This window comes from Borostomias antarcticus (genome assembly GCF_949987555.1).
Source record: "Borostomias antarcticus genome assembly, chromosome: 16".
In the NCBI taxonomy this organism is placed as follows: Eukaryota; Metazoa; Chordata; class Actinopteri; order Stomiiformes; family Stomiidae; genus Borostomias; species Borostomias antarcticus.
Window position 1 is genome coordinate 3,462,105 of NC_140249.1, and position 26,746 is coordinate 3,488,850.

General features: G+C 42.9%; 2 protein-coding genes across 2 annotated transcripts; both read right to left on the bottom strand.

The window, feature by feature from the left end:
• Window positions 1–735: 735 nt before the first annotated feature.
• LOC311319859 (peptidase M20 domain-containing protein 2-like) lies at window positions 736–4,085 on the bottom strand. The gene is made up of 8 exons (XM_084451482.1): window positions 3,680–4,085; window positions 3,318–3,466; window positions 3,005–3,147; window positions 2,603–2,757; window positions 2,310–2,436; window positions 2,059–2,166; window positions 1,719–1,878; window positions 736–1,234 (listed from the first exon to the last, which is right to left on the bottom strand). The coding sequence occupies exons 1-8, from the start codon at window positions 4,064–4,066 to the stop codon at window positions 1,219–1,221; spliced, it is 1,245 nt and encodes a 414-aa protein (XP_084307608.1). The 5' UTR covers window positions 4,067–4,085; the 3' UTR covers window positions 736–1,218.
• A 1,756-nt stretch (window positions 4,086–5,841) lies between these two features.
• LOC311319474 (interferon-induced GTP-binding protein Mx-like) lies at window positions 5,842–14,110 on the bottom strand (the record flags this gene model as incomplete). The annotated part of the gene is made up of 12 exons (XM_084451035.1): window positions 14,063–14,110; window positions 12,469–12,665; window positions 11,493–11,627; window positions 10,848–11,002; window positions 9,853–9,991; window positions 9,546–9,744; window positions 9,023–9,101; window positions 8,555–8,677; window positions 8,282–8,414; window positions 8,045–8,154; window positions 6,181–6,366; window positions 5,842–6,072 (listed from the first exon to the last, which is right to left on the bottom strand). Exons 1-12 carry the CDS (start codon window positions 14,101–14,103, stop codon window positions 5,842–5,844), a joined length of 1,728 nt encoding a protein of 575 aa, XP_084307161.1. The 5' UTR covers window positions 14,104–14,110.
• Between the last annotated feature and the right edge of the window lie 12,636 nt (window positions 14,111–26,746).

Here is a 26,746-nt window from a genome sequence, read left to right on the forward strand (position 1 = left end):
TTAGGTAAATGCAATCACTATCCTCATCTTTAAAAACTATGATATAACTTTAGTCACTCACATACACTCAATAATGACACTGGCAGAAATGAGTGGATGGTTTGCCTTGACAAAGAAAGGACATCACACAAGAATTGAAATAAGGGAAATGTGTTTATTCACTGTTCGAGATGTAAAACTGTTTAGGTGTTTAAGTACAGAATTTAACAGATTGAATACTGTAAATGCACTTAATATAGTTGACAATCATGTTTCTTTTTTGCTACCAGTATTTTATACTGCTGTAGTGAAGCTCATGTCCTCAGCTTGTGTGTAGTAGTGAGGCTTGGAGTTTAGTCTTACTCGTTCTTAGGTTTTAGCATCTTTTACATTTTGATACATTTGAATCAATAATCTGGTAGATAGCTTCATACTTAGCTACAGGATGAATATTATAGTATTACTGTGACAATCATGACTTTAAGGGCAACCTATCAATGTGAGTATTATCGCTCAACACAACTTTGAAAGCTACACTATATTAAGTTCATAAGCAAACGTGTAATAAATGTCTCCTGACCCAGCCCAGCCTCTCCTTACGAGTTAATTCTTCAGCCCACAGGCCCTGCACATCTCTGGGATTCACATGAATACATTTAGGCTGGAGTCGAGTAGTTTCATCTGGTCTACTAACTGCCTCCGTCCTTAAGCCCCCTTCCCCCCCTTCCGCATAAAAGCTGCACCCCTACTGTGATCTGGAAGTCTGGGTACAACCCTGCCAAGTTAACGGCAGTTCTACCCTTATTGAGATGTCCGTTGGTGTGATTGCTAGAATATTATTTAATGAGAAGTATACTTTTGATAAAAACTCTTTATTCTTCTCCTACTGCTTCGGTAATGACTGGTAACCTTTGTTCCTCTCTATTTCCTGTGTCGCAGCTCTAGACAAGGCTGCGAGGTAATAGAATCGGATCCACCCGAACCCAATTGACCATAATAAAGGCGTGGAAATGTGGACCCGGACGGGTCTCGGGTCCGGTTCGGGTCCTGTAGGATTTACCCGACCCGTGAAGACCTCTATGCCAACCCCCTTGGCGACGTAATTAGTCAAAAGCAACTAGAAACAAATCTAGGGAGTTTGGGGAATTATTGTGTTCACAAAGCTTTGCAAAAGCATCTAACCTATCCCGTTTCACGGTTCACGTTACAACCGAGCTCACGAGCAGAGTAGGCCTCCGATTAGACCACTGCATAGCTGTAAAAAAAGAAAATAAAAAAAAAAGCTAATGTTATAGTTATATGGCAACAAAAATACATTTGTAAACACATAAATAGTTCGTTTGTAAACTACCTGGCCAGCCTTTTCTATTCATTGTGCCTCTTTCAGAATTGGATATTATACAAATTAGTTGATTATGTCATCTCGCTACTTCAAGCTACTTTTGGGAGAGCCAATAGCTACTTCCCTTACAGAGGAGTTGGCAACACTGCTACTGAAGTTTACCCTATAAGATCTTGGTACAGTACTACTGACAGACAGACACAATATGAACAGAGGCCTTTGAATCACACACCACACTGCATACATAACAGTAAAGGGTTACATAACAGTAAAGGCTCTCAGTATTAATATACAGTACAGTAGTTGACAATCATGTTTCTTTTTTGCTACCAAAAAAGAAACACACATTGGACACATTTGAATCACTAATCAGACAGAGAGCTTCATACTTAGCTACCTTTCAGCGGCGTCTTTCCCTGCAGGCCCCTGCTTCAGCCTGGCCTGTGTGAACTCCTCCCTGACCCTCTGCAGCAGCTCGGGACGGCTTAGCACGTCCGCGGCCGTCATGGCCAGGGCCTTGGCCGTCCGCAGGGCATACACTTGGGCCTTCTCCGCGCCTGATGGCAGGTCAGGAAAAGAAGCACACGGTACAGTACATGTCATTAGAGTAGCTAACCACCCCAGATATGTCGATAAGTGATTTCTCCTACCCTCTGTGTTGTATTCTTATCTCCTGATCCTAAAGCCTTGAGTGCTATGACCGTGTCGCTAACGAGGAACTGCGAGTACTAGCGTACCTGCAGCAGCAGTGTACTCCTCAGTGTGGTTCAGGGCGTCGGAACCGATGTAGAAGAAGGGGTGGATACCCGGGACCACGAACGACACGTTCCCAAAGTCAGTAGAACCTTAGAGGACAGAGAACACTTTCAGCACCCCACTGTGCGCAAAACAAACCCAGTATGATTACTTATTGTTTTGACAACTCAGTCCACACTATTTTCTGTATTTCACTTGAATATATTGTCACCTAAAATGTTTCATTTCTCACCAGAGAAGTTGCCAGGCTCTTCCTCAAACTCGATTCCCAGGGCTCTCCCATTCGCCTCATACAGCTGTGCCAGGGTGAAATTAGGGAGTATGTTGGAGTAGGTGTGGCCTGGATAGGTTATCTCCACCTAGAAACACAATGACAGTTTTATTTGGCATGGCTTATCTTAATTTGAATGATGAAGTTGAAAAATGTTTTTTTCCTCATTTCTACATATCTACATAGTCAAGGCTAAAGTCAAAAGCTCAGGCTAACATTGATCAACTGAAGTTAAACAGTTGAGCTTTGCTTACTTGGCAGCCGGTTGCCATGGCGGCTGACCTGAAGCAGGCCTCGGCCTTGTCTTTGAGGAGGTTCAGGTCACTGAGGAATGGTGTGCGTAGATAGAACTGGAGCTCGCTGTAGGCCGGGATGATGTTGGGCTTCTCTCCGCCATGTTTGATGATGCCTGGAGGAGGACGAGGAGGAGAGGGAGCACACAGAGGCTTCAGATGAATGACACACCATGGGGTGGAGCCCCCATCCATGGAGCCTCCCTCCCCACCTCACAGTGGAGCCCCCCCCCCCCCCCCCACCATGGAGCCCCCAGCCCTCACCGTGGAGCCCCCCCCCCCCCCATCACCGTAGAGGCCCCCCCCCCCTCACCATGGTGCTTCCATCTCCCTTCACTGTGGAGCCCCCCCCCACCCCCTCACCATGGAGCCTCCAGTCAGGCCGGAGCTGCTGGCGGAGGGCAGACAGGCTGTTGTAGGCCAGCACAGCTGCATCCAGGGCGTTCACCCCCTCCCAGGGGTAGGCCGCTGCGTGGGACGCCTTCCCATGATACTTCACTGTCACGCTGTCGACACCGGAGCAAAACGCAGGGTTAGGGACGGCCATGATGGAATGACAAGCTTGGAGGAAGAAGCGAGGGAGAGAAAGAGGAAGGGAGAGAGAGAAGGGAAGGAGAGAGGGAGAGAAGGAGGGAACAAACGGGTAGGCTACACAAACTAACAAAACGTGTCTCACTCTGTGATGGACACACAGGGCATAAAGGCCACGTCTTGCTGAGCAGGGTGGGCCATGAAGACCAGGTCCAGGTCCTGAAACGCTCCAGCCAGGATCAGGTCCACCTTCCCCCCTCCTGCCTCCTCTGCTGGGGTCCCCAGGACAGTTACCTTAATACAGGACCACAATGTGGAGTTAGTCACTCGTTTACACTGAAGGATAAATGCGCCAGCATTATAGTCTCCCTTATAATGTAGTCTAATTGACAGTTGGACATTGTAAGGGATTTTTTTTTACTCAATTCAGATAAATAAATAATATTAAGTACCAACATTATTTGGATTTGGATGCTTAATATACACGGTATGGGCTTTTAGTTTTACCTTTACACGAAAGGGTAGGTCTGGTTCACTTTCCAACGCACCTTTCAGACCAAGTGCAGCTGCAGCCCCAACTTCTGCTATCAGGTTATGCCCACAGGCGTGCCCCATGCCTGGCAGCGCGTCGTACTCGCATAGGAACCCCACATTCACGGTGCTGTCGCCCTCCCGGCCACCATAAGGTCCCCACGTCGCTCGAAACGCGGTTGCCAGTTTGTAATGACTTTCAACGCACCATGAGGCGTCATCCCCGAAAAAGCGCACTAGTCTGTCGTGAGATTCTTTCTCTTCATATGCGAGTTCTGGACAGTTCCACAAGTCTCTGTTTAAAGCGACAAGCTCATCTTGAATTTTGCCTATAGAGAGTTGTATTTTGTCTTTGACTCGCATTAGTCTCTCACGACATTGATCTTCCTGGTCCATTGCGGAAGCCTGAATGATTGGACGTGCTGCAAACTCGCCTGTAAACAAAGTAGCTATTGATTGGCTGTCGCTAGATGATGTCATTGATAATAATAATGTAACGATTTGAAGTAGCCAGTAGTCAGCACTTATTGAAAAAAACAGATGGATTTTTTCAATTAAAATATTTATTTTATCAAGCAGATAGCTTTTCCAATGTCAATTATTATAATCATCAAACATTGCTATCGCTTAATTCGCCCCAGGTTGAAAAGCACTGATATAATGTAGAGGAGCTAGCCTGTAGCCTAAACTAATAATTTTTGGGCTTCACTCACATTGTTGGTTAATGCACATGCAAGAGTGATTCCAAGTAAATTATTTCAAGTTCAATTTGAAGTTTGTTGGTAATACTGCATGTAGGCAACAGGAAACACATTTTGATCAAGACAAACTGAGCTGTGAATACCTTTAAAATTTAAATCACTGTATAACATATTTTGTTTTGACATTAGTGCCTGTGCACAGTCTTGGGCGCAAGGAATAATTATAGACCACCAAGAGAATAAGGTGTTCAACGCTCAAAATGCACATGTGCAGGAAGACAACAAGGTACAAGGATTGCAGAAGAAATGAGACGGGGAAGGACAGAGCCTGTCAGTAGGCTATTATGTGCACCTTAGGTGTTCCATGTGGACTGTTCCATTTAATAGCCTATGCAGGGACGCTGCTAGAAGTTTTGGCCCCCCAAACCTAGACCATATGATAATAATGATAGTGGTATCAGTGCCCCCCATCCCCTTATGGCCTATTGACACTGACCCCAAAACAGCTTTCTAGCACTGTAAAGGCAATCCATAAAACAATTCCTTGTTTGGCTTCAGGTACAGTATGTGATGCCACTGTGGTCAGATGTGCTTGCAAACAAAAATAAATCCATAGACTGTTGATTGTGTTTAAAATCAAACAAATGTTTATTTTATCAAACAGTAGGGTCCATGCTTGCAAACAATGGTCCATTTCAATTTTAATCTAAATAGTTCAGAAAACATCCATGGATGGATGGAGGGAGTTCAGAAAACAAAGAAAACGTAGGCTACAACAAAGTAGCCGACCTTGAGAGCCTGAGCCCTGCTGTCTACACCAAACCTCAAACAGGCACACGGGACAAAAAACAACAAACAGGGTGTGTCCTGATGACACTCCTGGCTGACTCTCTAAGATCCACATCCTAATAGATCCATATTCATAATAAACCAAAACATGCAATACACATACATATTCAATAATATATATGTAATAATATATTGAATATGATAATTCAATCATATTCAATAAATCACACAATGTACACATATATTTATATTAAATAACCAAAACATATTTGTGTCTCTAATCAGCACCCACAAGCCATGACATTAAAACAGGGTTGAGGGAATTTGGCTTCAACCAGGACCAATATTTTATCTCTACGGTGCCTCCTGCTGGTGAAACTCAAAAAACAACAGAAAAGAAAAAGAAGCTGGTGGTCCCTGTTAAAGATGTAGGTGCATATTGTATTGTGTCAATTATCATAGGTCCTGGGGTACACGTTGTTTAAAGTGGATAATGATTATGTGCAGAACAAGATACAATATCATCAATACGATTGGACTGATGTCTGATGGCTGCTGTCTCTTTCTGTTGAAAGATTGCTTGGTTAAATAAAAGGCTTGCTTGGTTAAATAAAAGTTCAATAATATATATCGTCAATACCATGCAGGTCAAAAGGTCAATATCTGGTTCAGCTTGTCTTGTGCCATGCTGAGGCGCTCGATGCGTTCGGCCAGCTCCGCACGCTTCTGGACGATCTCCGTTTCCTCACGCAGGATGTTGGCCAGATCCTCTCGGCTGAGCAGGGACAGCATCTCACTGTTCAGCATGAAGGCCGACTGCTTCAGGATGAAGTATGTGATCATCATGGGCACCTGGTCCGCCAGACGTTGCAATGCTATCTGTTAATATAAATATAGAGTTTTAAGATTTCCCAAGCCCACATTATACTGTAAATACTGATGATGTTGATCAATAGATTTCAATATCAAAAGGGCGTCATGTTTTACTTCATAGTAGGCCTTGAGCAGGCTGGGATAGTTGGCCCTGTCATGGGTTAGGTTTCCCTCCGTTGCTGCGACAGTCTTTTTAAAGATTTCATCCTGTGTGAAAACCTGCATCTCCATCTCAAACTGCTCCACGATCCTGTTCACCACTTTGGCCTCTTGGTTTGTCTGGATACTCTCAATATGTTTCTAAAAATTCAAGAAAAACATAAAAAATATTTTCAAGCCTAGCAATAACTATCAGAAATTTGTTCCACAAAGGATGACTTTTCGGTGCATTATCAGTTAGTACATATCGATGTACTATATCGATGCCTATGCATTTACAAACTCAAATGAATTGCTAGATGTTGCTATGATGAAGTTGAACATCATAATGCGTAGGTAAGCAAATATTCTCTAATATTCTTATACTTCAGCCTGAAGTTGATCAAACGATGTGTTATATGTACAGCTGTAGCCCGACCATGGATCGAATGATAAAACCAGAGCCAGCTGTCTGGATGCTGTAAAACCTCATTGGGCTAATAAATAGGCTTCCTTGAACACTTCTGGAATGTTTTGCCCTCTTCTTTACAGTGGTAGATTAATAATGTTACTGAGGTTAGCAAGTTATTGAGTTTCATGAAATAATTGTAGGGATGGTTCATCCAACTATTTTGCAGATAGCTAAACAAAACAAATGATCAGTTAGCTTAATAGTAAACTGTCCGATCTCTAGCATATACTCTATACTATAAAATACTCAATAAAGTGATGGCGTTAGATTTTGGACTTCTCTGTATGCATGTTTCTTGCACAGGAGCAGTATTTAATGTAATGTAATGTAATGTATATTATTGATGGAAGTATAAATACCACTGAGGTTGTCAGAAGAAAAGGATGCATTGTAAAGCAGGCCCTGGAGACCTCTGTGAACTGCTTCTGCACCATCACTGGAAAACATGTAGGATAGAGAGCTTAGTACTACTGAAAACATGAAGGATACAGTGCGTAGAACTACTGAATACATGTAGGATAGAGTGCTTAGAACTACTGAATACATGTAGGATAGAGTGCTTAGAACTACTGAATACATGTAGGATAGAGTGCTTATAACTACTGAATACATGTAGGAAAGAGTGCTTATAACTACTGAATACATGTAGGATAGAGTGCTTAGAACTACTGAATACATGTAGGATAGAGTGCGTAGAACTACTGAATACATGTAGGATAGAGTGCTTATAACTACTGAATACATGTAGGATAGAGTGCTTATAACTACTGAATACATGTAGGATAGAGTGCTACTACTACTGAATACATGTAGGATAGAGTGCTTAGTACTACTGAATACATGTAGGATACAGTGCTTATAACTACTGAATACATGTAGGATACAGTGCTTATAACTACTGAATACATGTAGGATAGAGTGCTTAGTACTACTGAATACATGTAGGATACAGTGCTTATAACTACTGAATACATGTAGGATACAGTGCTTATAACTACTGAATACATGTAGGATAGAGTGCTTATAACTACTGAATACATGTAGGATAGAGTGCGTAGAACTGCTGAATACATGTAGGATAGAGTGCTTATAACTACTGAATACATGTAGGATAGAGTGCTTAGAACTACTGAATACATGTAGGATAGAGTGCTTATAACTACTGAATACATGTAGGATAGAGTGCTTATAACTACTGAATACATGTAGGATGCAGTGCTTATAACTACTGAAAACATGTAGTATACAGTGCTTAGTACTACTGAAAGTGTCAGAATGGCAAATAAGGAAAAAGTTAAAAGTAAGAGTTGCTCATTTACATCTCGTGTTCTTCAGTATTTCTACAGCTGGTGGCTTAAGTTTCATCACCAGGTCCTTGACTTGGTCTTCAAACACATTGTAGCAGCTGAAACCCAAAATCTCTCTTCGCCTGTGCATCTGGTCATACTCATCCATCACCCTCTGCATCGTTTTGCCGTCTACATTGAGGAACACAAAGATACTCATAGATTATCAGCATGTTGTATACCGGTAATATTTATTACACAGCTAACTTTGCCTGTATGTAAGTGAACACAGTGGTGTATGTGTAGGAATCATGCTCACACTCATCCTTGGTTTCACTGATGGTATTGTTCCAGTGATCGAACTCCTCTCTCAGGAGAATGAACAGATTTTCTTTGCTCACAATATCGCCTGTGGACAGTTGATCAATCTTCTTGTTGAAATTTGAAACGATCTACGGGGAGAAACAAACAACAACAACAAAAGTGAATAATGAAAAACCACTGAGAAAGAAACCACTGAGGCAAAGGTCCCCCCCTTATTTTTGCTTCGAACTCCTCTCAGCCGGGAGGAGACAGCTGACGGGTTGCTTACCTCTATGAGGTATTTCCTCATTTGATTGGTCTCCTGGGGAGGCCCAGCCTGGAATGTACTCAGCGTTTCTTTCACAGTCCAGAGTTTCTGATGGATGCGTTCTGTCAGCTGTGGCAGGGACTCCTGTTCAGAGACAAATTAATAAATGAAGGCATCAGGCTTGGGTCATGTATGTATTTATCATGTCAGCTGTTGTCCAATTATAGATCTCTAAAGGTGTGATTAATGCCAACTTCACACATTCTAGAAAGAATTTCCAGTATACACATCCATGTTAACAGTGATTGATATTGGCCGCGTTTCCCGATAAAGAACCTTCTTAAGGAACCCTTCTTAAGCAACCCTTTGCATGGGAGTTAAGAAGTACTTTGGAGTTAAGTGCTTCTTAACTCGTTCGGGAAACCCGGCCATTAACAGTGATGAATTTAAGATTGTAAGATAATAACCAGGATACATTCTCGGACTCACTTTGATGTGGTTGACCAAGTACCGGGTCAGCTTAGTAGCAAGATGATGTCTTGTTGACATTTCCTCCTGGAAAAGGCAGCTGGCATTGGAGTGAAGCAAGCAGAGTCGGGTTGAATGCAGGCCATAAGACAGTAATGCCATAAGACTTAAGAACAGAAGGTATCATGCCCATAGGCTAAAATATTGTGTTAGAGCAACCGCTTGCATCACGGCTTCATCATTAAAATAACTTCTAAGTTAATAAGCTGCATGTAACCTCGGTGTTATATGTGCCTGCTCCGAGCTAGCTAGCTACTACCCCAACAAATTAATTCCTTGCATTGTGTTGTGTTCAAACTTTTGGCACCAAAACATACAGTACTGGGAGAATTATACCCCAGTCTTATCCGTTTTTTCTTTCCTGTCCGGTCTGTTTTATTGCAATACTATGAGTAGTCGGATGATGAGTAATTTGAAAAAAGTGCCCCTTGAAATTAGTATTTTTTATTATATGATATATGCTGTTACATGCTGCAATGCTTACCTGAAATATTCATGATTTTCAAAGAACTCTTCCTCCATCTCTTCTGCCTCAACAAGAGTAACACCATCATCAATCTGCTTCTGACCTCTGCATTTCACAATAACGTAGCCCATCTTGAGTGGGATAACTTTATTGCGGACGATATCCAACACATTCTTTTCTGTTCCCCGGTCTATCAGGTCAGGTTTGGTGAGAATAGCTGAAAGTAAAAAAATAAATAAATAATAGAAAGTAGTAAATTATTGCAAATGTAACAAATTACAATGAATGGAAATGTTTCTTGGAAATGTATGAATTTTTGTCTAACCCAGTGTTCTTGCGCCGTCAGGATCCACCTCTTGTGCCATTTTCAAGGCCTCTGTTGTTGCAATATCTACATTAGATGCTACTACCACCAAATTAATGGTTTCCGGTCTTTTAATGAATTTTCTGATAAGAGTTTTGATCTGGGGTAAAAAGAGAATAGTTACATTAATACATTAAATGGGGAGGAATATGAAAAATGTAGTCCACTAATCAAGTGACACATGGTATGGACCTTTTATACATTTATTCATAACATATTTTAACTAGTGCATTATGATGCATATCATAAAGAGTTATGATTCTTCAAACCTCTGTGACTACAGTATAGTTCTAGAGCACCATAAGCAAAAAGTACAACCTTACAATGTAAAGTTTTGCACAGGAAGTTGAGAACATGACAGAAACACAATAATTTAATATCTACCATCTTCAAAGACATCAACCGTTTAATTATGCTTTTGAAGAATATGTTCAGAGTAGATGTTATTGTCATCCATTACTTTCATTGCTATTAATGCTGGCAGACTTTCACTTGAAGAACTTTTGCGAGAATTTTATTTAAATTAGATAAAGCAAAGCAGTGTCCCTCAAGCTTGTTGATCAAAGTAAATCTGATTTTTTTTAAGAATAAGAAGAAAAAAGTAACTTCTCATAATAGAGAAGTTCATGCAAATTAACCTTTTATGGTAATAGGGTAAACATTTTACACTTTCCACAATGCTGTCCAGCTGTTACAAAAATCTCATGAATACTGTATATAAACACTGAGTTCTCTGTAAATAGTTACGACAGTAGCTAGTGATAGTTTCGCGCTTTTGCAAAAATATTGACATGATCCATAAAATGAGCAATCTAGTAAGGGATTATTTATCAAATATAGAATATAAAATATAAATCTATTGATAATTAATTACTAAATAGGCAGGTTTGATCAATGTGTTGAATCTGAGCAATTGTTAAATTGACATATGACATTGAGATGATATCCACACATACCTGATCTCCAATGTCTTCTGGCTGGCCTGGTACAGGAACCCTGGCGATCCCGGGGAGATCAATCAGAGTGAGGTCGCACACCTTCGAGGACATGATTTCCAGCCGGATCAGTTCGTCACTTATCCCAACTCCCTCTCCGGCTAATGCATCTTGGGCTGGTTAAAAAAGAAAGGATACATATACGGAAGTTCAGCATGGTCCACAATGTTTTTATGATTGATTACAAACACCTGGCACTAGCAAAGCCACTGATTAGCCTGAAATGTACTTGTCCTATGGTACTATTATCTACTGTACATGCCTGAGCGTTACTGAGTGTTGTGGAGGTGTGCATGTATGTGAGTATTACTATACATATCTATACAGTATGTATGTATGTACAGGTTTGTATGTATTCTATATTTTACACATGCTGTATGTATGGAACAATATATTCCTTGTTCTTTTTTATGCTTTTTCGCTATATGTATACAGTATTCTGCATTTCCAACCTTTGTTTCCATTTCCAAATTTCCCACTGCTGAAATGTAAAATTTTCTCCTATGGGGTTTAATATAAGTTTATATAAATCTATCCTCATATCTATCATATCTGTCCATCTTGGCCTATGCAAACTGTCAGTTCATTGTTCATTGTCTATCAAACCTTTTTTAACATGGTATGCCACTTCATCAGGGTTGCTAAACTCAATCCTTTGCTCTCTGTATGAGATGACCGCTGTCCACACCACTCCTCGCACTTTACGCAGTTTCAGTTCAAGTGGGCATCTAGTGACAATACCTGAAACAAATGATGACATGGCAATGCATTTAACTCTAACGTAGCAATCTGATGACCAAAAACAAAATGATTTAGCCTAAAGTTTGCTGTCATGTGTGAAGTGGTTTAAGTATATGATTGTGATCTAGTGATTTTCCTGCATAAACAGAGCAGGAAATACTTCAAGCTGCAGGAAATGAGGAGCCCTCATCCCAGCTAACTAGAAAGGATGTGAATATTTAAGTATGTAAGTACCTGCATGAACAGAAGAGATATAACAAATGTAAGGGAAATGTACATGTATGAACTCATCTATGCAATTGTAACAGTGATGTACTCTGAAGTTATGCCTCTGTCCTATACTGACAGGCCCATGTATTCTTGTTGAAGTGCAGGGCCGTGAGATGGGATAAAGATCTGCAATGATCTTCCTGTTTTGATCCCTTTTATGCTGAAACAACAAAATGCAGGTGGGAGGATAGCAAAATTCAATGGGAGGATTCAGCAAATGTCAGCTTGATCTCTGGCCACAAACTTGTTTGGCTATCTTGTTAGGCCCTGTGTTGTCACCAGGGAGGGGTCGCATGTGTCATGTTTGGAACCTGTTTATAACTGTGCCCAACCAATGGGTGTCACTCCCTCTCACACGGGTGGCATGAAGACTCACTCCGCTTGTCTGATGGGGTCCCTAGTGCACTTTGTATCTACCAGGTATCTGAAATAAATATTGTATTATCTTAATGTGTCTCTTAGTGTCTTAAGTATGTGCAATATCTATTTTTCCACCACACAAATAAACAGATTCAGTTCCTTCAAGCAGATCCTTCAACTTCATGCATTTCTCGGTGTACAAGTGTCTCACCGCTCCCTCTCGGCAGTGCCACCCCAGAAAGGGCCTCCAGCACAGAACTCTTTCCCGAGCTCTGGTCTCCAACTACAGCAATGGATGGCAGCGGCAGGTCCTTATCAATCCCTATTGATCTCAGGCTGTCAATAAGGTCGATGAAGGGAAGGACCTTCTCCCCCAGTTGTTCTTGGAACACCCCATTGTTTGGAGTCCTGTTATTCATACAAGATTAGTACAATGATGTGTTGTGTTTAACATAATTTACATATAGAGCGCAATAGTGACCCCATTTTCACCTGGCATTAAAATGCATGTTGTATCCAGATTAGATATGATTTAACCTGACTACATTTACACCTGGTATTAATGTGTCTCCAGTGAGATCCAAGTGACATCACATTGCTCCATCTAGCTCAAACAACCGAACGCCACATCGATTTATCATTACTGTATGTGGATTGAAAACGCATTTGTGTTAAATGTAGTCACAATGCATCCCAGACCACCTCCGGATCAGATCACAATCCATCTTCAAAACGTGCGTTTACACCTGTACTTTCATGTGTTTTAGCACTAACAGATTGCAATCTAATCACCAAAAACACATTTTAATACTAGGTGTAAATGGGGTCAGTGAGGTTCTGGAAGTGAAAATCCCATTCATATTCTGAATAGAGGTTTTAGATCATTAGCCATAATGTCGTAACCATCCAAGTTAGACTTACCATGAGTTCTCCAGTTCTCCAGTGGTACTGGTATATGGTCCCGTAAAAGACCCAAGATTGTATGATATGAACCTTGTTTCAAGGAAAAACAGGTTCGTTTTGCTTGCTCTTAAAATAATTCGCTCTTAAAATAATTATGTACACAGTTTTTTTTCCAGAATAAAATGTTTTATGGTCATGATTCATCAGAAAGCTGGTTGGTATTTCTGAAATGTCAATGTAGTGAATGGATAGGAAATTTACTTCCAAAACCGAACAAAGAAAGTAAGAGTCCGCACACTGTAGCTCCCATTAAGATTATTTATGGATACAAAGTATCCAACAACAACGCTCTTCCTCAGACAACTGGATAAACAGCCACACCAAACATGTATATGGTATCTCAGGGTCACATGACCCTAATGGGCTAGACAATTAACCCCTTTTTTCTTAACCAGGTGAAACCCATTGTGCTAAGTAACAGCGTCACCTGACTCCTGATACAGTTTACTCTGTGCATTAAAAAATATAATCTATGGTGCATGTATATTATACATATCAAAAAAGCATCCATAAGCAAAATTACAATATAACAATATCCATGTTCAACATATACAGAAAGGACCCTACAGTTTCAGCTTTAGACAATTTCAGTCAAGTATTCGTATAAATATAGAGCGAAAGCACAGAGCACACAAACACAGTCACAGTACCACCCTACAGAATTACAGATAAGTCTTCATTCATACCTCTTGGAGCAAGGGTGTTCAGTGTATAAATCCAATATAGTTCTCGTCTTAATAGTAGTGTCTCTATATCTCCTATACAAAGCCATTAAAAAAACGGGCAGTCACTGTTGCACAAAACTACACCATATTTTAACAGAAATTATAGGCTTTTCTCACCTTGGATCATCATTGTCTGGACTTTCAATTGGAGATTCCATTCTCGTGACTTCTACCCTGAAATACAGGAGATTTATCAAGACAAAAACATTTAGATGAAAACACTTGATATTCTGTGATAGGATGGTTGCTTTAGTGTTCCATCAGCATCCTGGATAGAATAGAAGCTCAAGCATTTATGCAGATCCTCTGCTACTCTGTGTAAACAAGTTGAACTGTTTAAAACTCACTCCTCAGTAGAAATACCACCCACCCACACCAATGAAAAGCTACCTTAAATTTTGATCTAAAATGAACATTTTGCTTACCTCCATCTGATATGTCACAGGTTTGGTTCCCACCTCTAACCAGGCTCATGAGCCATAGTATTACGCCACTGATCACGGTATCTCGGGAGGCAGGAGCGATCAGGAGTCATAATACTATTGGCTCACAAGATTTTTATTTTTTTTAATGATTAGTCTACATCGAAATCTTGACTATTGCACCTTTAACTATTTTAATCACTGATATTTTAATTAACTACTTAATTAAATTTCAAATAAATGCTTACATGTTAGACCAAACCAAAAATATGATGGGCCTATACACGGATAGCATGCCAGATTAACCCCCCCTACCAAAACATACCCGGGTAATAGTCGGGCCTAGCCTATGCATTTCATGTCTCCATGCGCATGCATGCGAGCAGTACATGTTTGGTATTGCTGCATTGGTTAGGTCAAGAGCTTTATGCCAGTCCAAACCCTGTGTCTCTGTGATCTTCCCATGTCGAGATACAGTATGGCCATTTCACTTCCCCCTATTGACAAGTCCAAAAAATGAATGGAGGTGAATGACCAGCCGTGTTTGGGTGGCTTGTGGAACCGCCCCGTGATTCGGATCCACTCTAAAATGTAAAGGCTTCTAAGTTGGCCCAAGCTACACCCCTCTCCTGCAGTCCGTACTGCTGCTAAAGAACCAACCAACCAACACATGCCAAAACATAAACTCTCACCCTGTGCTTTCGCTGGGGCGGAGGTAATAAAATAGCCCAGGCTGGTCCTGTACTAAAGCTAACTTGTGGTATAGCACCTGTCACTCTGGGGCATGAGCTGTCTCAATCAGGGGCGTAGATTCACTTTTATTCCCATGTTTGTTTTTTTTCACCTCAAAGGGGCCCCTAGCCTGTCTGTCAATCAAAAATATGTTTCTAATAATATATTCATTAAAATAGCCTGTTGAATTTATCTTAATTTGTACCAACTGAAACATATAGCGGTGGTATACTGGAGCTATATACACGTATTTCTACATAAGACGATTTTCCACAAAAGACGTGTTCCTTAACACTAGAACCGCCGCGGCTCACTATATCGGCCAGTAGCCGTTCAATGGACGTAGCATAAGAACGCATCGTTTTTTACGGTATACGGTCTTAGGATTGTACTGTACAACTCAAGGCTTAATGTTGTCCTTTCATACTACTCAAAAAATGACTATGTGGCAATCAAATAACACAACAAAATGTTGTTTACGCACTAACAAGAATATAGCCTACACTTCACAAAAGGAAAGAAAATTAATGAAGCGGCTACAAGAACAGCATTTTGGCCAAGGATCTAAATAAAACAGTATCCTACTGAACCTCTCACATATGCATGCATATAAAATGTTCTTACAATACTGAATTTGTGTTCTCGTTCTGGCACGTTCCAGTGTTGCACTGAAAATGGACATCATTGGATTCCTCTGGGCTTACAAAATCTAGCCCTCTGCTTTTGAGAAGTTTGGAGTCAATTACTGTTGTTATAAGCATGCAGAATAACAGCCCATTGACCGCCATTCAATTGGGACTTTGGTTCAGGAGTGAAATAGGCCTACAATTCCCCATTCATTCTCTATGGCGGCATCTGACAGAAGCAGCAGTCAGAATATGTGAGCACGCTCTCGGCACAATATGATCATGATGACAATAAGTCAAACACTGACCAAATGCTTTATTATGGTGATTTGCAATCCCCTCACCTTCATGTGGACATTACACATTCATGTCTAGGATCATCAGAGATACAGAGAACAGCTGACGACTGCTATCATACCTGCAGAAAATGTGCAACGGCGACCTCTAGGGTCACAATTCGGTGGGTCACCATTGTCGGTGCAATTCCACAGCTGCATCTGTCTGAGAGACATGCACCCGGAGCATAGGATGCCCCACTAAACATTTTAGAGTGACGGTATTTTACGCATATATCGATATTGCCGTTGCCCAGCTCGAATAAACGTTAGACTAGATTTGTTGGAATGAGCAAAGTTGCACAGCGAAATGCCACGTATCAGACATGGATCTGCCTGAGTACGCAAGTGCTTTAGCAGCCCAGTTTAAGGACAACTTTTCAGCAGAGTTTCCATTCCAGATCCTCTCCCTCTGAAATACTCTACAGCCTACTAAAAAGGAAAGCGTGGCAAAATCAAAGACCATGCCAAAACCCTGCTCATCCACAACTAATAAATACACATTTGAGGAGCACAAGGAGCTCAATGTCTTTTTTAAATAACTAATGTGCTCACGACAAAACGCTATTTTCTTTAGTTTAGTTCGGTGCTGCGTCACTCCATAACAGGGAGAGTCCAATACAGTTCAATACGACCCACACTCTGGATAACAAGTTTCTTAGCCCCACCCACGTGTCACGCACCTGAAGTTCATTCACAATTTGCATTAGTATCTTAATCCATTTCTCGTTTAATAAATAAATAAATCACAAACCATTTATATAGGGCTACAAAAACACAATGTCCATATTTAGAATATAGTCTACACATCTCTATAATACAGGTCAGGGTAACTGTATACTTAGATAATTTCTCAGTTAACATTCCCTTTTAAGCATACATTGCACATATAAACAACAACATAGGCCTATATACAATAATAATACAACAACAACAACAACCTCTTAACACATCGTCAATCTAATCACTTATTTCATATAGTATATCCATGTTTAAATAATAAAAGACATGCACATTTATCCAGAGTAGGAGCACAAGAGAGACTGTCTGGGTTATCAACCCTTAGTATTGAGAGCCTACGCGCGCAGTCAGGACTTGCAGATGCAAAATGCAGATGCGCTCGTATCAAATATCCTGCAACACATGTAAAAACCAGCCCCTTGACTGCAACAGCCTCTACTACCTTTAACATGATGTTTTTTTACTTTGTACTTTTCTTTTAGGCTACAGATATGTTAGGCTATGTTGTGTGAACCATTCAGTGAACTTTTGAAAATAGGATAGACTACGAGAATGTTATACAAGACCTTGCAAAAAGAGCCACAGAGCCACTTGTTTGTACTTGTCAATGATTCCTGTTGCTAATCTAAAATGTAATTTAAAACTTTAAAAAAGCATGGAATTAACTAGATAGGCCTTTATCCCATATCCTTCTGTTAGGCTATTGGTTTAGGTGGAAGGGGGGCCCATGGTTCGACCCACCGCTGGCTGGACGTCTTACCTTGTTGATGCTGGTAGTGAGATGGATGAGGATGGTGAAGCTAGACTATTTAAAATGTTAAGGTGTGTTTCTTAAACTCGGACTTTCCTAGCCCCGCCTCATTATGGAAACTGAACTGGGGTTTCCGTGAACACGGGGAAACCCCGACCAGACTAGCCTACACACACTTTCATTTTCAAAGATAGATAGACAGACAGACAGACAGACAGACAGACAGACAGACAGACAGACAGACAGACAGACAGACAGACAGACAGATAGATAGACAGATAGATAGATAGATAGATAGATAGATAGATAGATAGATAGATAGATAGATAGATAGATAGATAGATAGATAGATATTTTATTGATAAGTGAACGCTGTAGGCTAACGCATTTCTTATTTGTGTCTCATTAAATCAGTCGTACACACAGTTGCCTACTTTTCATTGATTGGACAATGTTGCTAGGCTGTTTGTTTGAATAGCCTAGCAAATTAGCAAGGCAAGGTCTTGGAAACCACGCCATTTACGGGAAGTTAACAGTTTAGTTCCACTTTCTAAATGACTTGTCTTTTACTCTCCACCGTACATTGTTTATGTGGTTGAGACCCACTGTACATATTTTCTCAGATACAATGAACACACTATGACAAATTTGATTTGATGTCCACAACAATGTAGGCTACAGTAGGCCTATATTTTTGAATGATATAATGATATTGTCCCTCGCTGACAGTGGGAAGTGTACATTGGTCTCAAATGGTCATTGGATTGGACTAAATAACCATATTTTAATTGCATTCCAATAGAGTTTAGCTGTCTCAGAATCAGATTTATTTTTAGCCAGGTACGCTTTCACACATACTAGGAATTTGTTTTGGACTGTTGCTGCATAACACTAGATAAACAACAATACAGGGTGAAGGAACAAGACAGGACTGCAAAATATGTTATAGTGCAAGAAGGGCAAATATATGTGCAATGTGTTTATGCATGTGCAATGTGTTTATGTATGCTCAATGGGTTTAATATGCAATATATGTGCAGTGTGTTTATATATTACATGCAATGGGTTTATATACAATATACTGTATGTTTGGTCGATGTGTTATGTAGCCTATGTGATCCTGTACAATACAATCAAGAGTCATGTGCCAATAGTGCTGCAGAGTCAGAGTCAGTGGGGGACATGAGCCTTGTTGATGACCTCTACTTTCTTAACCTGAATGTCTTTGGTTTACATAGAGAGGCAGAGTGTCTCCAGATAGAGCATCCATGGTAGGATAGCAAGCTGAAACCCAGTGGAACACACTGGATAGGCATGGCAGAGTTCAGATTTAAATCTGGAGGGATTCTGAACTGCTTGACTCGCCTATAATAGAGTGAGCATATTCTTCATGCTTTAACAAGTTGCCATTAACTTTACTTGAGCTGCTTCAGTGATAGTGTTTCTTCAGTAGTCTGTTTGATTTAGTTACATTAGGTTTAAGACTTGTGAGCAATAATCAACTTTCTGGTTGTGCAACACCCCCAATAGGAGGTGTTAGTTTCACATAACCTAGCCTGCGGGTAGTCCTGTGGATTCCTACTGTTGTTTGGTTGTGCAGTGTCATGATGGTATGGTCGGGGCAACTGGCGCAGCATGCAAAAATCTCTCTCTGGTTGTGTTGTCCATATCCTTGCGTTTATAGGCTTTACAATTTGGCATACATTTTATTATTGTGTGTGTGTGTGTGTGTGTGGGGGGGGGGGGTTGTGGGAAGACCGGTGCAACATAAAAAAAATAAACGCGCCACACAAGCAGGCTTCCATGGCCACAGATGAGTCAGATCTGCTCTGGGATCTACAGAGAACACACAGGCTGTGTGAACTTCCTCTGTCACTCTGCTCTGGGATCTACAGAGAACACACAGGCTGTGTGAACTTCCCCTGCAGGCCTGTTTTTTCACTTCTCCTTACTGAGATCCATGTTTTTGACATGATAGTATACAGAATTGCGTTATACTTGACATTTCTGAATAGTGAAATAAAAGAAACAAAAACATTGTTTGTGTGTCTGGTGTGTAGAACGATTGTGTAGAACGATCAGGGGTGACTTGTTACACTAGCTCACAAGTAGGCTACATTAGTCTATAGGCTACTATTTTAATGGCCCTAGCTTTTCCAGAGTATCCTAGTTCTTCTCAACTACCGTAGGGCCTTGAGACTCACATTTTCCTATGGTCATTAAGTCACATTCACACACCAATGGTGGCAACTGCCATGCAAGGTGCTAGCTTGCTCACTGGGAGCAATTTGGGGTTCACTGTCTTGCCCAAGGATACTTCAACATGTGGAGGAGCAAGGCTTCGAACCGCTGACCCTATGATCGTTGGACGATCCACAAATCAGAAGCTGGTCAGAGAGGCATGGATGTCAGTCCTGTGTTAGACTAGTGTCATGTCTGTGTACTTGAACATCAAGCTGCCTCATTCTACAGAAACAGGCCATGAGCTCCTGACATGGGCTCCTTAACATCTCCTTGCTGGGAAGGTTGAATGTTTTTTGTTTTTTTTCCAGGCCAAATCCTGTGTACATGGATGGGGAGCAAGAAACAGGCAGTGTTAAGAGAGAATTTGTCAAGCCGCCTGATGTCCATTTTCCAGGTACAGTGGTGACACCTATCAGTTATGGCACTAACTGCTACACCTACTGTAGCCTACATATTGTCATGTATAATTCCACTTGTTACTACAGTGCTGCCAGAATCCAGCCAGTCCCCCTCAGCACCAACCCCATGCAAGCAGTGGTATGTCATAACTAATTAAATGGCAGAAACAAAATGTAATTGCATGTGAGCCTTAATTTACAAGCATTTAGTTCCTCCGTTAAAAACATCAGTCATGTGATATGTGTTCAAAAGCATCCATTATTCATGTCTTTTGTTCCCTTTTAGCCTCTGGAGGAAGCAACTCAGAGGACGTTCCGTCATTTGGCCAGGCTAATAATGGTAAGTGAACCACTTCACACTACTACCTCCGGATGGACAGTATGTATGTCCATTGTTCGAGTTACAGCATTCATAGTTCATGTTTTGTATTCTCTCATTGTAGGCTTATGTGGAAGCTACTTGGCCGAGTTGGGGTCAGTGGACCTCTGTAATGATGGTAAGTAGACCAATGGTTTAAGTCAGCGTACTCATGTACTGTAGCTGCCATATGACCAACGTTTCAGTCTGTCCGCCAACTCTTTTATTCTTTTATAGCGTTTGTGTAGTTGACCAGCACCTCCTAATGACAGGTGTGTGTTGCAACTTGCACCCCTCGTTATTAAGTAGACCAATAGGCTATTATGTGGACTTTTTATGTTAGGTGGTAAACTATTCTTTTAATTACTCACTCAGTATTCAAGTGTGTTCATCCCACAGGCCTCCTTTATCTAAAGTTGGAAAGTAACTATATGGAGCTAGGTACAATTGCCGTATTGTGCTCATGGATAACAAGTTTGATAGTGTTCATTTGCCTTATTTTGTTATTTCTGTCTATTTCTCTAGGAACGCCAAAATGTAACGCCAGCCCCTACTACACTATGCCATCAGAGCAAGCAAGGAATGGTATGTATTTCTCATCTTAAATGTTGCTCAGTGGCCTTGTGGTTAGTGTCCGCCCTAAGATTGGGAGGTTGGGAGTTTGATCCCTGACCGAGTCATACCAAAGACTGTAAAAAAAAGAAAGAAAAAGGTACCCGATATCTCCCTGCTTGGCACTCAGTATCAAGGGTTGGATTGGGGTAAGTCCCTGCAACATACTAGCGTCATGTCCAGGGGGTGTACTTGTCCATCAAGCTGCCTCACGCTATGGAAACATGATATAGGCTCCTGCTCTATCGGCCACTAGGCTCGAGAAGCATTGGTTCTCATGACTTGCTTATAAACAATTAATAATGGAGTCTTATCTTTTAGACGGCGGTGCCAGCTATGCACACGGCTTCAGCTCACCGGGCCTGACTCAACTGACCCCTCGCCCCCCACCCCACCCCCCTTCAGCTCACCGGGCCTGACTCAAACTGACCCCTCGCCCCCCACCCCACCCCCTTCAGCTCACCGGGCCTGACTCAACTGACCCCTCGCCCCCCACCCCACCCCCCTTCAGCTCACCGGGCCTGACTCAACTGACCCCTCTCCCCCCACCCCACCCCCCTTCAGCTCACCGGGCCTGACTCAACTGACCCCTCGCCCCCCACCCCACCCCCCTTCAGCACACCGGGCCTGACTCAACTGACCCCTCTCCCCCCACCCCCCTTCAGCTCACCGGGCCTGACTCAACTGACCCCTCGCCCCCCACCCCACCCCCCTTCAGCTCACCGGGCCTGACTCAACTGACCCCTCGCCCCCCACCCCCCTTCAGCTCACCGGGCCTGACTCAACTGACCCCTCGCCCCCCACCCCACCCCCCTTCAGCTCACCGGGCCTGACTCAACTGACCCCTCGCCCCCCACCCCCCTTCAGCTCACCGGGCCTGACTCAACTGACCCCTCGCCCCCCACCCCACCCCCCTTCAGCACACCGGGCCTGACTCAACTGACCCCTCGCCCCCCACCCCACCCCCCTTCAGCACACCGGGCCTGACTCAACTGACCCCTCGCCCCCCACCCCACCCCCCTTCAGCTCACCGGGCCTGACTCAACTGACCCCTCGCCCCCCAACCCACCCCCCTTCAGCTCCAGAAACACCACCGGGAAGGTTATATGGAGGGGAATCAAGCCAAGTGTTGAAAGGCAAGCACCTTTTTTCTGAGCAGGCTCTTAAAGGACAATGCTCGTTTTTGACAACCTGGACCTTATTTACGACATATTATAAGACGTTTGACTCACCGAGATCACTTTGGTGTAGTTCGGAGGCCTGTAGAAGAAATGTAAAATCCAGCGCGAGCCAGTATATCCATGTAATGGCGGTGATCGGGGCAACGAGAATGCAGCTTCTAAAAATCTATTTTCTGCCGCGAAACGGTTGTTTTCATCAATCTGTCTGGATGAATCGCTAGTTGTGCTTACATAGAGCATAACTGTTGTGGTTTTCACATGCCATGATCTTTAGAAACGTCTTTCGAAACGAAATAGCTTCCTCACTTGCTCCAGCACTAATGCGCACAGCGCGCAATCGTTGCTCCAGCACGCTGTGCGCATGCGTGCTGGAGCAAGTGAGGAAGCTATTTCGTGTCTAACGACGTTTCTAAAGATCATATTACAGAGGCATGGGAAATACCACAACAGGCCTATGCTCTCTATGTAAGCACAACTAGCGATTCATCCAGACAGATTGATGAAAACAACCGTTTCGCGGCAGAAAATAGATTTTTAGAAGCTGCATTCTCGTTGCCCCGATCACCGCCATTACATGGATATACTGGCTCGCGCTGGATTTTACATTTCTTCTACAGGCCTCCGAACTACACCAAAGTGATCTCGGTGAGTCAAACGTCTTATAATATGTCGTAAATAAGGTCCAGGTTGTCAAAAACGAGCATTGTCCTTTAACCTTACTGATGCCCTCTGAACTGAGAAACCTATCCCTTGTGACTTTCCCATCTTTGTCATGTTTTTTTTGGCATGGAGTTTAGGCTTAAAATTTAAGCACTTAAAGGTGGGGTAGGTAGTTTTGACGTCAACAAGGCCAACAGTTTGATCCTCCCAGCACAATGTGGAGAGGAGTGCAGAGATGCAGTCTTCACACCAACCCACTCCTATGTCTACGTTCAACTTCCTGACACTTTTAGCTGTGATATTTTGGCCACAGAATTTGTGATAAAATCGTATATTTCAGAACCTACAATTTCCCCATGACTTCTATTATAGGACTGCTTTGTTCAACAATGACATCAAGGTTCTTATTTTTAGTTTGGAAAGCCTTTGGCATTTAATTGGGTTCTGCTATCACAATACTATACGAGGAGAGTCTGTTCTGCTCTGAAATATAGGTTGGGATATAGCAACACATTTCATATCAGAATGAAAGCAGGGACTCAAACCTCAAGCATGTTTTTATCAGGAGGACACAATTGGACAAGTCCAATTTCCTCTAATTATAGATAGTGATCCTGCACATCCGTCTGCAGGACCCAAACCTCATACATCAATGACAATAATAATCCTTATGACCCTCCCATCACAGACACACACACACACACACACACACACACACACACACACACAGTATTGAACAGTATTCATAAAAAGGAGGGAAGCTAGTAATGACTAAGCATCTATGTCCACAGTGAAGGATTATTCTAGGAACATCCGATCTCGGCTTAATGAAAACTGTGATTATGCTGATTTCCCTTTCTGGGAACAGGCGTCCTTGTTTGACATGTTTTAATCAATCAAACATTAACAATAACTGTGGAGTGGAGGCCGAGCCCTTCGACCTTGGCTATCGACACAACAGAGACGGACCGACCCAGTTCAAATCCAAACCTTCTGAATGTGTGACTGTGAATCAGCCAACCCAGACTAAAGTCATTGTATTAGTCAAAGTCAAAGGCAAGGTTAGCTATTACAACCGCAGCGTCCTCTGTTGCAGTATAGCTGGAGAGACTCAACCTAGTTCAGGGGTAAACACCTCAGGTCGTATCTTCTGCTTGACCTGGGGCCTCATTTATCATTGTGGATACACCCTTTTTCATTTACATCTGATTTTTGTACTGTACTTGCTTTTCTCCGCAAATAATGTGATGTATCATGACAAAACTCGATGGGAAATATTGTGTATGTATCTCACAATATTTCCCATCGAGTTTTGGCATGATACATCACTACTTGCGGAGAAAAGCAAGTACAAAAATCAGGTGTAAATGAAAAAGGGTGTATCCACAATGATAAATGAGGCCCCTGCTCTGGTTCTATACTGGAAGGGAGGGGGCTCTGTACACAGTATATACCCCCCCTCCAGCAGTGACCCCCCTAGCTCTGTCTAACACGGGGGCCCTCCTGGGAAGGTCAATGGACACAGACTTTGTGAATGAAGTGACAGCTGCCGCGAGGATAGTGTGAATACCCAATCATTATGAGAATGACAAGCCCCCTCATTACGGCAGTGACTTTTACGTTTTCACCCCGTCGAGCAATCGGCCCACTGTGGGGTTGGCTTGGTGGTGCAGTGCTTAAGGCCTGAAGCCCACATGCGCCGGGTATTCAGAGGGCCTGATGAAGCTACCATATGAACAAATAGTCATGGAGTGCTGCTGTGGCGATGTATCTCCAGTCCCAAACATTTTCAACATCATAATTTACTGTTGTGAGTTAGTTTCTGCCTGAGATAGACTAATTGCCCTGGTGATTGCCCTGAGGGAGTAGCCTACTCAACCCAGGATTTATAAACAGCACAGGCCCAAGTCCTCTCCAGATTGCTTTTAACTTGGGGAAGGGACTTGGATCTACAGACTGTACTAGAATTTATTAAGTATAATTTTCTTACTCTAATAGGTAGTGCTAAGTGCTAGTCGCCAGTGTCGTTGTGAAGCTGCTTTGATAGTCAATTCTATTGTGAGAGTTATGGTGTTTTCACATATGTCAATGATGCGCACCAAATGCGAAAATGAAAGTGAAATTTCATTTTTTCAGCTAGTAGGCTTGGTTTCACATATGCTATTTTCACCGCGGCCCAGAAGTCGTCCTAACTAGTGGAGTGTCTTGTTTCCATGATGCCGGATGTAAACAGCGGAGCATGACGGCGGCCGTTTTAGATCAAACATGTTGCGTACACAAGGATTCACCGCGGTCTGAGGATGGGCGCTTTCACACAACAACTGGAGCGCACAAGAATTCGGTTGTAGCCGCTCTGAAACCACCCCTTCAGGAGGGTCTCGGAGCGGCTGTTTTACTGTGCACATGTGTGCGATTGTTGTGTTCACATAGGTCCAAATGAAGCGCAGTCTGGCCCAATATACATGGCAATGAATAGATCTTTTTTAACCCAGGTGGAATAAAATAATGAATTAATAACAAATGTCTAATAAATGTCTTGTGAAGGGTAGTTATTCTAAAATGTTACCACGGAATCTGTTAGAGTTCGGTTTTGGGACCCAGGCGCAACAGGAAAGGAGGAGGCAAGGAACGGTAAAGCCCGGAGGGGCGATTTAATAAGATCACAAAGGGGGATGTGGTAGTCGTACAGGCGATGGTCAGGCAGGAGCGGGGTCGTACAGGCGATGGTCAGGCAGGAGCGTGGTAGTCGTACAGGCGATGGTCAGGCAGGAGCGGGGTTGTCGTACAGGCGATGGTCAGGCAGGAGCGGGGTCGTACAGGCGATGGTCAGGCAGGAGCGGGGTCGTACAGGCGATGGTCAGGCAGGAGCGGGGTCGTACAGGCGATGGTCAGGCAGGAGCGGGGTTGTCGTACAGGCGATGGTCAGGCAGGAGCGGGGTCGTACAGGCGATGGTCAGGCAGGAGCGGGGTAATCGTACAGACGTGGGTCAGGCAGGAACTGGAGAGATGAGGAGGGGAGGCAGGGTGAGTGAGAGTAATCACAAACGGGGAACGGGAAAAAACACTACAAAATACGGGTAAGGAGATTGTAGGCTAGGCTATACTTTACCACAAGAGTATTATGGTAAGATCTGGCGATGAGTGGAGTGTAGACCAGGTTCTTGTAGAGGTTGAAGGTGATTGCAGAACGAGGGACAGGTGTGGTGATGATAATTGGAAACCGGTGAGTAGAGCCGCGCCCGCGTCATCGTCGGAGACGAGCGCGCCGTTCTTGTCTTTGCGCACGGGCCGATGTGCTGGGCATGTCGGGATCCAACTCTTCGTCATCGGAGAGGGAGGAGACTGCCGAGTCCGCGGAGCTGGCCGGAGACGGGGAACGCCCGGCAGTGAGGGGAAACTCCGGCGAGTCAGAACGTTGTATGCCCGGGCCGATGCGACGTGCGGAAGAGCGCGTAGGACGCCCCGAGCGCGCAGCGGGCCCAGAGGGGAGAGAGGGAGGCGGTTGTGGAGGCGAGGGCATGCGAGCCGTAACAGAATCATCATTCAGTCTTTACACCCAGTCAGCTGACTGTCCAGAGGAAAATGTTTATAGAGAGGTTCAATGAAGATTTGACTACAATATTGACATAGTGGTGTGTGTGTGTGTGTGTGTGTGTGTGTGTGTGTGTGTGTGCGTGTGTGTGTGTGTGTGTGTGTGTGTGTGTAGGCGAGCACATCTACAGTATTTGTACAGGGTGTTTG

Coding starts and splice junctions, on each gene's coding strand:
- LOC311319859 (XM_084451482.1), bottom strand. CDS start 4,066: ATGCGAGTCAAAGACAAAATACAACTCTCTATAGGCAAAATTCAAGAT. Junction 3,148..3,317: donor CCCTGTGTGTCCATCACAGA/GTGAGACACGTT, acceptor CGGTGTCGACAG/CGTGACAGTGAAGTATCATG. Junction 1,879..2,058: donor GGAGTACACTGCTGCTGCAG/GTACGCTAGTAC, acceptor ACCTGCCATCAG/GCGCGGAGAAGGCCCAAGTG.